Below are 14,794 nucleotides of genomic sequence, written 5' to 3' on the forward strand. Positions count from 1 at the left end.
AGGTACATTGTGACATTTACAGAAGTGCTTACATTGTATCTTAAATTCACCCTGTCTCATTCTTTTTAATGGTTACATAGTAATTTATTGTACAAATGCATGTGTATTTAACCATCTAATCAGCTTGCTGTTTCCAACAATCTGACAATAAATTTCCTTAATTTCACACATCATTTCAAATATCTGTAAGTATACCTCTAGGTGAAGGTCAAGAAATAGTTTTGCTAGTTAAAGATTTTAGGAATTGGAAATTTTGATTAATATTGCCAAAGGACTATGCATACTGATCCTTTCAATTTTTTACTTGAAAGAGTAATACATGTTAATATTGTAACCAAAGGCCTAGGCCAGAGGCCCAACTCCCAGGGTTCCAATAGCTCAGGTTTGGACACTTGCCCCAATATGCGAAATAAAAAGATGAGTAGCAGTTAAGGTCAGAGAAAGGAGGTTTATTACAAAAGGAGAGCTTGCCACAGGAAGGGGCAAGGTAAGTAACTTCAGCCCATCTTCATGGCACCGACATGAGCTTTAGGTTAAAACAGAGGAACAATCGGGCAGAGGGTAAGCAGTATGTATAATTAAGCAGTCCCGAGTGAAGTGTGGCCAGGGTGGTCCTTGTCTCAGTTCTGATTCTGCATGGGGTTCTAGAGAACTTGTTATCACTCGAAGGGGACAATCTGGTTGCCATGAGATGATTGCTCCTGCTCCAGGGTGCAGCCTCATCCTTATAGGTAATTGTCTTCATTTTGTTAGGTTCTGTTGTTCCTTTCCTTGGGGGCCTTTTCAGTTCCTTTAAATAAAGATGTTATTGATCAGTGCTGTCCTTCCTGAAACCCAAGGTGATTATAGGAGAGAAACTCAGAGCAGAGGAGACAGATGTAAACTGGAGGGAGGGGTACCAAGCTTTTATCTTGCCTTTCGTTAACTTATGAGCCCAGGCAAGAAGTCAGTGATTTTAGCAAAAGCACTTTTGGAGGATTTTATTTTGCCTGGGAGCCACACCATCAGTCCTTTATGCTTTAGTTATTTTCCAAATAGGGTTTTGCATTTGTGTTTTTTGCCCAGGTTGGCCTGGATCACAATCCTCCTGTTTTATGCCTCAGGTGTAGCTGGGATGACAGGCATACACCATCGTGCCCAGCTTATTGGTTGAAATGGGAGTCTCACTAGTTTTCTTCCCCTTGGCAGCTTCAAACTACGCCTCTAATTACAGTGTAGTAAATTTTTTTATATTTGCTAATATGACAGCTGAACTAGAATATATCACAATATTGTACTTTTAATTTATATTTCGTTTAGTTTTGAAGTTAATTTTTTTGCATTTATTTACCTTTCCTATTCTGAGAACGTCTCATATTCTTTGACCTTTAACTTTACTAATTTCTTCCTTTTGTTTTCCTCATGTTTATTTTTGTATTTTTTTCTAACCGTTATTTGACGTTTACTATAATTTTTTCATATGAGCCCTGCTTCAGATATTTTAAGTAAGCATCTTCATGTAGTGTTTACATTTATTTTTCTAGCTAGTCGGCAACTTTGGTTTTGACTTCCTCTTTTTCCCGATAGGCCATTTATTTTTAGTGATGGTTTTTAGTTTTTTACCTTACTTATTTCATTCTTGAGAACACTGCAGAATTTTGAGTATAGCTCTTCTACCCCGTGACTTGCAGCTTTCATGAGAAAGGAGTATTCTGCTCCCTGAAGCGAACCAGCGAGCAAACGAACCCCACGGGCCGCGGGGACAAAGCCGGAGGCTGGGGACTGAGCACTCTCCCGGAAGGCGCAGATTCCAGGGCGGAAGAGGAGGCGGCCACGCTCCCCTGTGGGCGGGGGCCGGCCGACCAATCATCGCCATCCAAACTCTACTCTGCTCTTTGATTGGCTTTCGCGGAGACGCCCCCGCCTACGCCAGATCCTACGGTGGCCAGCCGAGGACAGCAGGCTCACCGGGCGGAGGACAGGGTTTGTGTGTGTGGCGCGAGGGACGACGCAGCGTCTTACCAACCAGCACCGCGACTCTCGGGACATGGCGGTGGCCTCGGCCGTGTCAGCGCTGCTGGTGGCGGCGGAGAGGAACCGGTGGCAGCGTCTCCCGGTCCTGCTGCTGCCGCCGAGGTAACGGTGCGGAGAGGGGTGGTGATGTGCGCCCCAGGGCCAGGGCCGGGGGTGCGCGGACCTCGGGAGCTGTGCGGGTGCGGAGGGGCGCGGGGTGCGTGGCCGCAGAGCGCTGAGTAAAATCCCCAGCCCCATTCCCGCGGCTCTGCAGTCGGGAAGGAGACGGCCGCAGCAGCCTTTCCCACATCCACCCTTCAGTCCCGCTTTGGCTTAGTTTTCCATTTAGGAGGATTGGGGGAGAGGCTGAGCTTGGCCTGCCGTCCTCCTGCGCCCTCCCCTCAACGCTGTCTGGCGCTGCTTTCGCAGCAGTGTTTGTGTGGGAACGTTGTGACAATCCCAGGTCTGATGAAGCTCAAGACGACCAAGATTACACAACTAGTAAGAAGTGGGACCAGGACCCCTCAAAGTCTGTTTCAGTTCGCCTATCCCCCATCATGTGTCTAGCACAGAGAAAGACCCCAAGATTCTCTCCCATTGTTGAAATGAATTAAATTAAGAGCAAATTTAACTTCCAGAGGGCTGGAAGCTAAAAGAGTTTTGTCAAAAGCTCTTTTACGTAAATTTGAACTAAGTTATCACATGACTTAAGTCTAGTAACCTGCCTTCAGATCCATTTCAAATTCTGAGCTCTAAGCTTCAGTAACAGTAACTGGCAGTGAAGACAACTTCAGTCTTGCAGATAGCTTGCTTCTTTATCTTCCTTGGCTTCTTTGTTACCATGGCCCTCCATCATTCTGCAGAGACAGTGTAGTTTAGCACCTAAGGACATAGATTGCAGTCAGAAGGCTGGGGTCTAACTTTAGCTACTCACTAGTTGTAGAGCTGAGTTATTTAATATCTCTTACTTGAATTTCCTCACCTAGGAAGAGATGAGGACACTAGTATCTTGAACTAGTTCCCTTAGTTTTGCAAATTAACACATGGAAAGAAGTTTAAATAGAATATGGCCCATATGAGACAATCCATAAGCACAGATACTGCAGACCTAACCGTTGAAATCAACTTCTTGTTTGCTTTCATTGTAGATACTTTGGATTTTCAGTTATAGGACTAGCCTAAAGCAAAATAAACCTTAGTGAAAGTCATATTAGGGTTCTACTCTTTTTTGTTACTTTTCTTAGGTTCTCAGGGCTCTTCAGGATACTATCTCAGAAACACCTTCTCTCTTCTCTCTCAAAGCTTACCTGTTATCCATAGAATAATTCTCAGGTAACTGTCACCCTGGAGAGTGTTAGATCTGTTAGTGGTTTATAGAAGTAAAAAATTTTATCAGTCTGAGGTCTTCATGTTTCTTTTTATACTATGATTCTAATAGCTCAGAGGAAACAGTCTCTAGTGGAGGGATTATAGGCACAAGAATAGAAACTACCTCGAATCAGAATATAACTACCTTATGGAAGCAACTTCTTATTGCCACTTTTCAAGTTGTAGCTTAGATAATTGTGAAAAATGGGTTAGACCGATCAGACATTATTGAGATAGTGAGTTATAGTTAAGTGGGGTGTATGTGTGTGTGTATTTTTTTCTCGCTCTATCTTTACTAGAAAATGATAGAAGAGAGCTTCATGTTAACAAGGGTCACAGAACTAAATAGGAGTTTTAAGCTAACTTTATCAAGAAGTAGCCATTTAAAGACACATCTGTCCCCATATAGGCCTTAAATCTTACCAGAAACTTACCTGAAGAGTACAAAGGGAAGAAGATGCTACAAGCTAGAAAAAAGATTAGAAAAGATGATTTCCCTCTTTGAAGATTAAAGAAGTTAGATCAGCTGATTTGGGAAGGTTGGGAGAGGAGTAGCCTCCTGCGGAAGCCATCTGTTGGAACTCATGTGCCAAAGCTGTGGTTCTTTCTAGTACACTTCATGGATGGCAGAATCTGATTGAGTATATACATCACAGGGCAATGAGAGTACAAACCACTATAGTCACCCTGTCTCCTACTTGTCAGCCCCCAAAAACTAGTCCTGCTCAGTGCATAGTTATATACTATGTATATATATATATACTGCTATACAGTTACACAGTATCTAATATTCACTGTGTGATTTTTATCTTATGTTTTATGATGGATTAAAATTGTCAGTCTTTATAACCATGGTTTTGCCACATCTTCCAGATGGAAAAGTCTAAGGTGAAATTGATTCTGCAATTTGTTGGTTTCCCATTGACACAGATTAGAAGGACCCACTGTTAATTAACTGTTGATATCAATAGCAGTCCTCATTAGAAGCACTCCTTTTAATGTTTATTCTTCCTTTAGATAGCTAAGATGTTGGGAACCAGGGCAATTTGACTCCCTAAATGACAATTAGACCCTTCCCTGGCTGCTTTAGGTGAATTGTCAATGGAGCAGCTCCTTTACTGGCAACTGGGTGGACTGCCCTCATAGTGACTAGCTGTTTTGGACACTATGCAATCACTATGAGGACTGCTATGACCATGGCTGAAGGCATGCTCCAGACAGCCTACACTGGCCTGGGAAAGCAGCACTCTAAGCAAGATAAGCCTCTGAACTCTAGGTGACCCTGCAGCTGTTACCACTCAGGCCAGAAGGGGAGCACTTCCTCTGATGCCCAGCAGATCTGTGCAAATGCAGTCCTTGATTTACATGAGAGACTGTGCCATGATTGGTGCAAACATCCTTGCCACACCCCTCCCTTTCTAGCTGTGTAAGCAAGCTGTGTGCCTCACTTTTCCAGTTGGGAAACACTCTTCTGTTCTGCCCCCTGGTGTTGTAACATTAGACCTAATAAAAGGCTTTTCTCTCTGGTAGTCTTTTTCTTGCCCACTTTTGATCTTTATCATTAGTAAAGTTCCCTGAGCTGTTAACATGAAGAGAAGATGGCAGGAGCAGGAGCAGAGCAGTGATGGCAGCAGTGACAGAGGCAGTGGTGGGCACCAGCAGCAGTGATAATAGCAATGAGAGAGCAACTGAAGAGTTCCAGAGAATAGCTGGGAAGAAATGACAGGGAAGAAAACCCTGGAGCAATGAGGGCAGTAAAGAGCTAAAGACATGAAACTGTTGGCCCTGGTCCTTGGAAGCATTCCAGGGAGCTTCCAAGTCTTAAGGGCCAAGGGTCTCAGATCCTTTAGAACCAAGAGCTATGCTGCTGTCAAGGACTGAGGATCCTGACACCCTAGGCCTGAGAGCTGTAACACTTGTCTCTGTGGGACTGAGGGTACCAGTACCAGAGGCCTGTTCAAAAGTTATAACACTAGCAGCTGCCTGCTGCTACTTGCCACTCACTGTCGCTAGAAGCCGAGGATTACAATAGCTGCCAAGCGCCACAGCCCCTGGTGGATAAAGCCCAGAGCAATAAGCCACCAATCTGTGTGCTTAGATTCATAGGTCTCTGGCTTCTAAGGCCTGGAGCAATAGGCTCCTAGCTCTTAGTAGTTGGAGCTGTAAGCTGCTGGGTCTGCCAGTCCAGCCCTAGGCCTTGGGCACTAAAGGGCCTGGAATTGCCAGGATTGGAAGGGCTTATCCCACAACACCTATGTGGGTAGAGCAAAAGGACCCCAGCCGCTGATTGGCAACACCAGCAAGTCCTTTTTAGCTGAAACCTAATAGATCTTAGACTTTTTTGTTCCCAGAGTACATCTGGCCTGTTTTTTGTCAGCTCTTGGATGGTGTTTCAGTGTTGACTTATTGTATAAATGGGTATCATGCTACTTAAAATTGTTGTAGACCTTCACTGTCTTCCACCTAGTTAAGACACTTCAAACAAGTCATCTACCTTCCCATTTCTTTTAATACAAGAACTTGGAAAAACTGTATACTTTAAAAACTGAGAAGTATCTTCAGGTTCATGTCAGACAGTCTTCTCTCTTGTGTGAGAACACTGGATCTAAGCTGTATCTCCATATATCCCCAGCTGGGATGATACTGCCCCGTAAGGTTCTTGAGGGAGTGAAAAAAAATACTAGATATTATCATGATTTGTAACACTCTAAAGCTCAACGCTAGCTATGAAATCTCTTTCCTTAGTATTTAAGTTTTTTTTATTGGGAGGGAAATAATGAAAGAGAGATTATGAAAGTGATTGATGTAAAGTGACTTGACCTCAGGCAAGCTCATCAATGCAGGGTCTCAGATAAAAACTCAGGTCTTCTGGCCCCACAGCTGGCATTTTTTCTTGCTGCTGCCCCTCCTTTCAGCTTACTTCCCTTTACTTCTCTGTCTTAATATCAAACCTGTCTTATCAAGGGTTGAATTTGATTGGTAGTTTGACTAGCATATTTTATTTAATGAAATAGAGCAGTATCAAAATGCAAGGTGAGTCATCTTTCATGACACTTGTAATTGTCTGTGTACTGGTTCGTTTTTGCTGTAAGGTGTAGTCAAAAAAGTTTGAAAAAATCAGAACCAGATGATCTTGAAGAACCTTGACTGTTTAATTGCCTGGTCAAATGCCAGCCTCAGGTGTTAAACAGGTTAGGTGACTCATTCAAGGCCTTGTAGTGCAGGGGAAAACAGCCATATCTCTTAACTCTTGATTTCTACATTTATTTTCTTTCCACAAAGAAAATCTTGCTAAATCACTTTGTTAGTGGGCTTAAGGTTTACCTTAGGTCATGTCTAGACTTGGTTTCACATTTTTAAAATTTTAGATTCTTTTGAAAGAACAATGATCATGTGTATTCTAATTAATTATAATTCCATTTGGATTTGTTTTATAGGAAATGGACTTGGAGACAAAGAACTATGAAGTATGCGACAACCACAGGTACAACAGACTTCTTTATGCTCTGGCTTTGCTTCAGGTTGTGAACTGAAATAGAGAAATGTTTAGTCCTTAATTTGCACACAACAGAATTAGTTCTAATAAACCTGTGGTGTTTTTTCATAAAAATTTTCTTACTAATTATTAAGTCATGGTTTTCACCCCTTTTATATCAAATCCCTCTAAAATTTAGAGGATAATAATGAAGGATATTTTATATTTATGTTGTTATTTTCGTATGTTTAACTCTTCTAGTATATTGGATTGGAAAAGCCTAACTATGATAGTCTATATCAGTGCTTTTAAAATAATTCTTTTGGAGCTGGTGGAGTGGCTCAAATGGTAGCACCTGGCAGCAAGCACAAGGCCCTGAGTTTAACCCCCAGTGCCATCAAAAAGTAAAAACTAAAAATAAATGAATAAAAGTTCTTTTAAGTAGCAGAATTTTTTGTTTTTGTCAAATAGAATTTTACATGGAATTCCCAACTATAATACTAGAACATATACTTTCCTTAAAAAAAAAAGTATAACTTCTGATTGAATGTAACTCCCTACTTACCCCACCCCCAGACACACACATAAATACTGGATTCCAGCAGCAGCAGCCCCTGTGATAACTCTTGAGCTATATAGCTCACCACTGAAAAACACTCTTTTCAATTGTAGGAAACCTCATATTTTTAGAATAACTTTATTACAAACTGTCAAAGAACCTTGCTTCATATGTGATGATGGATGTCATTATGGCACCAATGGCAGTAGTCATTTGTATTGCAAGAGAACCACATAGCCATGTGTACATCCGGATACAAGCAGTGGGACAAAGTAACTCAGGGCTCAGATTTGGGAGTGAGGAAGACTTCAAAGTCTCCATCAACCACTTCTTTTAGTTATAAATCTGGGGAAGTGATATCTCTTTCTGCCTGAGTTTCTTCATCTTTAAAAACTAAGATAATAATAGCAGTATCAACCACTGGACCCCCATATGTATGAGTTCCAAATCTGTGTGTTCTACATTTGTGGCATTAACAAACAACTGATTTCAGAAAAATAGCATCTGTACTACATGAACAACTAGTTACATAGCATTTCCATTGTGTTATCTTATTTATTAATCTAGATGTGGTTTAGTTTATTTAGATGTGTTAGCTTATTTAGTAATCTAGATGTGGTTTTAAAGTATAACAGAGGATGTATGTAGGTTACACGCAAATACTATGCCATTTTATATAAAGGATTTGATCCAGAGATTTTTGTATCTACAGAGAGTTCTAGAATTAATCCCCAAGATACCTAGGAACAACTATTTCATTAAGATTAATGTAAGAATTGAAGTCCAGATTTAGTCTTTACCTAAGGCATAGAAGGTGCTTATTAATGATTAGTTAGTATTAAGTATGGTGATTTTTAAGCTATTATAATTTTATCTTTGACATAACAAAGCACCTTTTAATCTTATTTTAAGTTGAAAAGTTTAAGAGTAATTGAAGAGTTTATATCAATAGAGGTATCTTGAACCTCAATGAAGAGATAAGAATGTACTATCTAATATTAAATGGTAATTTTAGGCTCCACTATGCTGATTTTGCAAAAAAAAAAAAAAATCCTTGTCAGCTGGCTAATAATACATTCTCATTTTCATTTCTTGCTCCCCAGTAACATTTGTATATGATCTTCATGGTATTTTAAACAGGAAGAAATATTACCAAGGTCCTCATTGCAAACAGAGGAGAAATTGCCTGCAGGGTGATACGAACAGCAAAAAAAATGGGTGTACAGTCTGTGGCTGTTTTCAGTGAGGCTGACAGGAATTCCATGCATGTAGATATGGTAGGTTGTTAAAAGCTGGAAACCAAGTCTTGTAAGTGATCACGTTTATTTGTTTACTTTGTCAGTTTTTGTTCATTCTTTATGATGACAATTGATGTTTGCTATAGCTAACAGGGTTTAAGTATTTAAGTTCAAACTGCTCACTAATTCCCCTTGGGAAAATTTTATAATACCAGTTGAACTGAATAGCATGTTTAGTGGCATAGCTAATTTACAGGCAAAGTGCTTATCTCATCAAGGGTTGGTTAAAACAGTTCACAGAGCACGACTGATCCTTAGATCTTTGAGTAGCACACGTCCAGATCTTTGATATACAAGGAGAGTGATCAAACCCTATTGTAATAATTACCACTTACTGGCAGTGTGATTTCAGACAAGTCATTTCATGTTTCTGAACCTTGATTTATCTGTAAAATTCTAACTAAAAAGGCCCAACTCCCTTTTGATGCTTTAAGTTATTACTAGCTCTTATCTACCAGATAGAACTCCAACCATGGCTGAATCCAACTGTCAGCCTTCATTATGATTGCAGTAAGACTCCAAGCACCAGCATAAATTCCTGGGGACCAGCTTCATTGGCCTGGGCTTTGCTTACTGCACAGTAGGCCAATGCAGCTCTCTAGCTACTTCTCTTTCCAAGTCTGTGCAGTGGCTCTTTCAAACTTGTTTTGCTTCATTCCAACCTCTCATTCTTCCTCTACCCACCTGTCCCTAGCTGATGATCTTGATTTCACAGAGAAAATAGAGTTGTGCTTCCTGCCACAGAATCTGCTGACCTGTATACATCTGCATCCATCCTCTTCCCAACTTGGACATCCACTGTCCAGGCTCTTCTTGTTTTTTAAAGAATTCTCCTGGGCTGGGGGTGTAGGTCAGTAGCAAAGCATGTGACTAGCAGGCACAAGGCCCTGGGTTCAATCCCCAGCACCACACACAAAAAAGAATTTCCCCAAAATAGCTAAGACCATAAATTTCAAATGTCTCACTGTGTAAAAATGATAGTTAAGCTAGGTAAAGAATATGCTTGTTAATTTGATTAATTCTTCCACATTTTATAATACACCAAAACATCACATTGTACTCTATGCTATATAATTATGATTTGTCAATTTGAAATATTAATAAAGAAACAAATAGAAGGATATATTCCTAGCTCAAAAAAAGTCTTCCATTTTCAGTGATATGTCTTTAGTCACTCTCCACTGAATCCTTCCTAAAAGTATTTAAATACAGTATAGTCTCTCCATCTTCGGAACTACTACTTGCCCCACATTCCCCTCCCCCGTTTATCACTTTTTCCCCCCCGTTATTGCTAATTTAAGAGTCATTTTCCCTGTTCTTTTCTCTTTCTTGCCTCCCATTCTCTTCTCAACCTACATCTGTTGAGTTTAGCATTGCTCCATTGACACAGTCTCTGCTAAGGTCATTAATGATGTCTGTATTCCTAAATCTGAAGAATTCTTTTCAGGCCTGAGTTGACTTGACCTCTCAGCATCATGGCATCATTTAAATTCTTCTTGTGGCTTGCAGACCTCTGACCCTTCTGTCCTCTCTCGGTGTCTTTTTTCTGGACCCCATCCCTCTTAATGAACTTCAACCCTTAATGTTGAAGTTCTTCAGGACTTGATCCTTCACCCTCTTTTCTCACTGTATATTCTCATTCTAGCTCATTTCACCTATTCCCATGACTTTGTGAAAAACTCCCAAATTTCTGTTTCTAGTCTAGACTTTTTTTTGAGCATGACACATGGATACCAGCTGTCCACTCCACATCTCTACTTTGATGTGACACAGGTAGCAAACCAATATATCTGATATTGAACTCTTAATGTCTTATCTAGACTAAACCTGGTTTTCTTGCAGATTTCCCTCCCCAGTAGCTGACAAAACCCTTGCTTATAAAAATAGTAATGGCTAGCAATCTGGGTATCTTTGAACATCTCTCTCTATCTTTCTACTCTATATCCTTCACCTTCCTGATCTAGAAAATCATTAAGTGCTGGTAATTCTACTTCCCCAGCACTTCTTCCCAGTTCTTCCTGCCCTCACTAAAGTAGTCGCCCTACTTCCACTCTTGATTCGTCCTGCAATCTATTTCCTGCATTTTGGTAGACTGGTAGTTAAAATTAAAATTTGGTCATATTATTCCTTTGCTTTAAATCTTTATGTGACCTGCTAGATTAGGAATAATTTAAAAGATAGATAACAATCAGTGTTTATGAGGGTGGGTAGAAATTGATATGCTGATACAGATAAATATTGGTGAAGCCATTTCAAGGGCTCATTAACCAGGTGGCTATATCCTTCAGCCCAGCTCTGCACACATTCCTCTAAATCCATGTCTCAGAGTCATGCTCACACACATATGCAAGTAGAGGTATGCAAATAGAGGTACAGATGACAACGTTTGCTTCAGCCTTGTCCATATCCATTTTTTTGCCACTGCAACCTAAGTGCACATGAAGAGGTTAGTGATTAAATAAACTATGGCACCTCCATACTGTGGAGAGTTATGCAACTTAATACAAAGTGAGGTAGGCATATGTATACTAGCAAGGAAGCTGCTCTCAAAGTAAACCATCAATGAGAAAAGCAACTGCAGAAGATAACTGTGCAGCATGATTCTATTTCTGTACATATGTATGGATAAATAGGAATATGTATATGAAAACATATGTCCCAAATTGGTCATAGTAGAAAGTGTGGAAGGTGTGAAAGGAACAGGCAGTGCCAAAGGCTACTACTTTGTCTTTGTATTATTGTTCACATTCTTTTGAATGAGAATGGACTTGTGTTTTCTTTTGAAATTAAGTTAAAAAGAAATTTTTTTTTCAAATCTCATCCTGATGTTCCCTTAAGAGAAAACCCAAAGTTTTTTAACCTCCCCCCCTGACCCTATGAAGTCAGTATCCTATCCTTCAACCTCATCTCTGGGTACTTGACCCCTTGCTCATGTTCTAATCACATAAGTCTCTGGCTTTTGATTAGATGGTCCACATTTTTCCCACCTCAGGACCTTCATATATGTTGTTTTCTCTGGATGGAAAGCTCACCCAATCTCCATTCCTGTCCTCCATCTGTTTGCTTGGTCAAGTTCTGATCATCCTGGAGGAACTGTTCTCTCCTTGCTTGTTCTGACCACCTTCGTTTTTCCTTCAAGGACTTTATCACAGTTGTCAATGAGTGTGGGAATGCTTAATGTCTGTCCCACCCCCTAGACAGGGGCATGAGTCTTGTTTACTGCTATATAGGCAACTCCTACCTCAAAGCATGACACAAGTAGGCCTTCAGTAAGTCTTTGAATGAGTGAATAAATATTTTCTATCTGGTCTACTTCAGGGGATGCTATGATTATGTGAAAGTTTTAAGGGATAATATAAAATAATTTAAAAATGTCTGGAAGGAGCATTATCATCATCCTCTAATAATTGTATATAATCTTAATGAACTTTGTGATTTTTCTTTGTGCTATTTATATCAGTTGTATATTTTGTGTCTGTTTTGAAATTGCAACTTTTTGGCATTAAATACTTTTAAGATTATTGTTGCTAATAATACCATGAAGAATGACTGTTGCTTTTTTTCCACAAACACTTTCACTCTAGTATGTGGCACCCTGCTCATGCAAAATATTTTAAGACTTGGGCTGGGGGCATGGTTCAAGTGGTAGAGTGCCTGCCTAACAAGCACAAGGCCTTGACTTCAGAAACCCCAGTATTGCCAGCTGTGCTAGCACATACTTGTAATCAACGAGATGCAGAGAATAAGGCAAGAGGATCCTGATTTTGAGACTTGCCTGGGTTGCATTTACCCCAGTCCCACCAGAAGCCCCAACATCACCACCAAAAAAAAAAAAAAATAATAAGATTTTAAGACTTGGCTTATTTTTGTAACATAGACATGAGCTGGTACTTCTGCTTTTCAGCGCCTGCATTGTTCTTGCTCATTGCCATTTTTTATTCTGATGCCTCTTGTGTGTAGCATTTTTATTTTTAATGATAAAATGACCCTGAAGCAGTTTGTGTTGTGTGCAAGTGTATACCAGCTGTGTCATCTTTTAAGCACATCATCTTTCTTAAACAGGCAGATGAGGCATATTCCATTGGCCCGGCTCCCTCACAGCAAAGCTACCTGTCTATGGAGAAAATCATTCAAGTGGCCAAGATCTCTTCTGCACAGGTAAGATGTGCAAAGTATTGCAATGCAAAAGGAACATGTTGTGTGCAGTTTATGCAAAATTACTTATTTGAAGAACTTATTTTCTATTTTTTAGCCAAGATTTTTACATTTGATTATTGAATTGTCTTTGTAAACCAGCTACATCCCTTCTCATTCTTCCAGCACTCTGCCTTCTTATTTAGTTCTGTGTACTTTAATTCTTTTTTTTTTTTTTTCTGGTGGTACTAGGGTTTGAACTCAGGGCCTCCTCATGCTTGCTAGGCAGGAGCTCTACCACTTGAGCCACTCCGCCAGCAGTCATATGTACTTTAGATCTTTGGGGAAATAGATTCAGGGAGGATCTAAAGTATAACTTAAAATTAATAGAGAATTCAGGTTTTCTTTCTTCAGAAGCAAGTGCTGGGAACATCAGATGCTTTGGGAGAAATAGATGGTGCTCAAATTACAGTGTGAAATATAATCTAAAGAAATCCTTTCCTCTTGACTTTCCAGTCTCATTCCAGGGCCCCACTGTTTTCCCAATATGCCAGGCTCAAAACTTGAATGTTATTACATCTCTCATTCATCTTCAGAATGAAATAGGAGCCAAATTGTATTGAATCTCTCTTTGAACTATTTCCAGAAATAGTTCTCTTTGATCACATAGTCATATTTTAGGATTTTTAATCTAGATTTCTGAGTCTGGGCTGATGTCCGTACTTCCAAATTTCTTACCAGTCCAATCAGATCTCTGTATTCCTAGATGAACATTTCTTAAACACATTTCATTATTATTTCCTAAACCCCTTTTGTCTTAATATCCTTTCTCCTTCCCCATTCTGCCCTTCAGTTAGTAAATCTTCAGTGATTGCAAGGTAAAGTTCAGCCTAGCATTTACAAGAGTTTCAGATATGGTCCCCTTCTATTTGTCAAGACTTGGTTCATCACCAGTCCTTTGTTATAATGAACCTTTCTTCTCTCTTTTACACACCATGCTTATTTCTTCTTCTGTTCATTTGCTTCTATTGTTCCACCATCTGAAATAGTTTCTTCTCCCTTCCCTTTCACTTGTGCCTTTATTTTCTGAACAAACACCAGTTGGTCTCCTGCTTTGTGTCAGCTTCTCAGTGTGGATACAGCAGAGAATAAGAAAGACACAGTTGTAGCTGGTGAGATGGATAAGAAACATTTAAATAAATAAATAATGCATCAGCAGAGTTAGATGTGGTGGGAAGAAAGCAAAGCAGGATAAGGAAATAAAGACTGGGTAGGATGCACTTTTAAATGTGGTCCAGAGCCGACAAATGAACTGAGATCTAAATGATGAGAAGGAGCCAAGCATGTGAGGAACTTAAGGGAAAAGGTTCAGATGGGATTGCCAAGGCTCTGAGAAGAAAACAGACTTGCCATTCAAGGAACAAAAATGTTCACTGTGACTGGAGTAAAGGCAGTGAGAGACTGCCCACTCAGTATAATCAGTAAAACTAAAATTCAATTAGATGTTCCAAGAGAGGGAACTGAGTTTGGTCATCAGTACCGTCAGTGTCAGAGAGCTCAATGGGGAATAAGGTATGTTGAAGTTACCTACTGATAACGACAGAAATCGACAACCATCCCTTGATCTGGGGAAGAGGCAAGAGGAGGTACCTTCTGCAGCTGTTACTCAGCTATGTGAGGGGCCCTACCTAGCTGCAAGGGTCTTACTGAGGCTGGTTGTGGCAGTTCCAAGAAGCTGAAGGCTGAAATCAAGTGCTTTTGCCCAAGGTGGAGGAGTAGGAAAGTTGTCCCTGTGTCCAGTTTCCTAGAGTGCCCCCTGATGTCAGAGCCCCCACCTGGAAGAGCAGAGGAGCCTCATCCAAAGCACAGCATGGAAGGTTGGGTTTGGAGCTGAGAAAATCAACCAACACAGGAAGAAAATGATAGGAAGCAGAGAGAAGTAGGGGTAGCATCATTGAGGACATTACA

The 14,794-nt window shown here is 40.3% G+C and overlaps 1 protein-coding gene and 1 long non-coding RNA gene across 7 annotated transcripts in view; one reads left to right on the forward strand and one right to left on the reverse strand.

The window, feature by feature from the left end:
- Positions 1–428: 428 nt before the first annotated feature.
- On the reverse strand, positions 429–1,785 carry LOC141423081 (uncharacterized). Its single transcript, XR_012447737.1, has 2 exons — positions 1,603–1,785; positions 429–790 (listed from the first exon to the last, which is right to left on the reverse strand). It is a non-coding gene; the product is annotated as an uncharacterized lncRNA (long non-coding RNA).
- A 143-nt stretch (positions 1,786–1,928) lies between these two features.
- Positions 1,929–14,794, forward strand: part of Mccc1 (methylcrotonyl-CoA carboxylase subunit 1) — a 60,556-nt gene continuing 47,690 nt past the window's right edge. For 4 of the 6 annotated variants that reach the window (XR_012448011.1, XM_020169131.2, XM_074073667.1 and 1 more), the window contains exons 1-4: positions 1,929–2,115; positions 6,798–6,844; positions 8,535–8,671; positions 12,755–12,850. Coding sequence is in view for 5 of the 6 variants with exons in the window: in XM_020169131.2 (XP_020024720.2) it covers positions 2,027–2,115; positions 6,798–6,844; positions 8,535–8,671; positions 12,755–12,850 (369 nt within the window). In the remaining variant the exon portion in view is untranslated. Of the gene's footprint in view, positions 2,116–6,797; positions 6,845–8,497; positions 8,672–12,754; positions 12,851–14,794 lie in introns of those variants that run through there. The other 2 variants (XM_074073670.1, XM_074073671.1) reach the window with 2 other exon arrangements.

Source organism: Castor canadensis, chromosome 5 (genome assembly GCF_047511655.1).
Source record: "Castor canadensis chromosome 5, mCasCan1.hap1v2, whole genome shotgun sequence".
Lineage (NCBI taxonomy): Eukaryota > Metazoa > Chordata > Mammalia > Rodentia > Castoridae > Castor > Castor canadensis.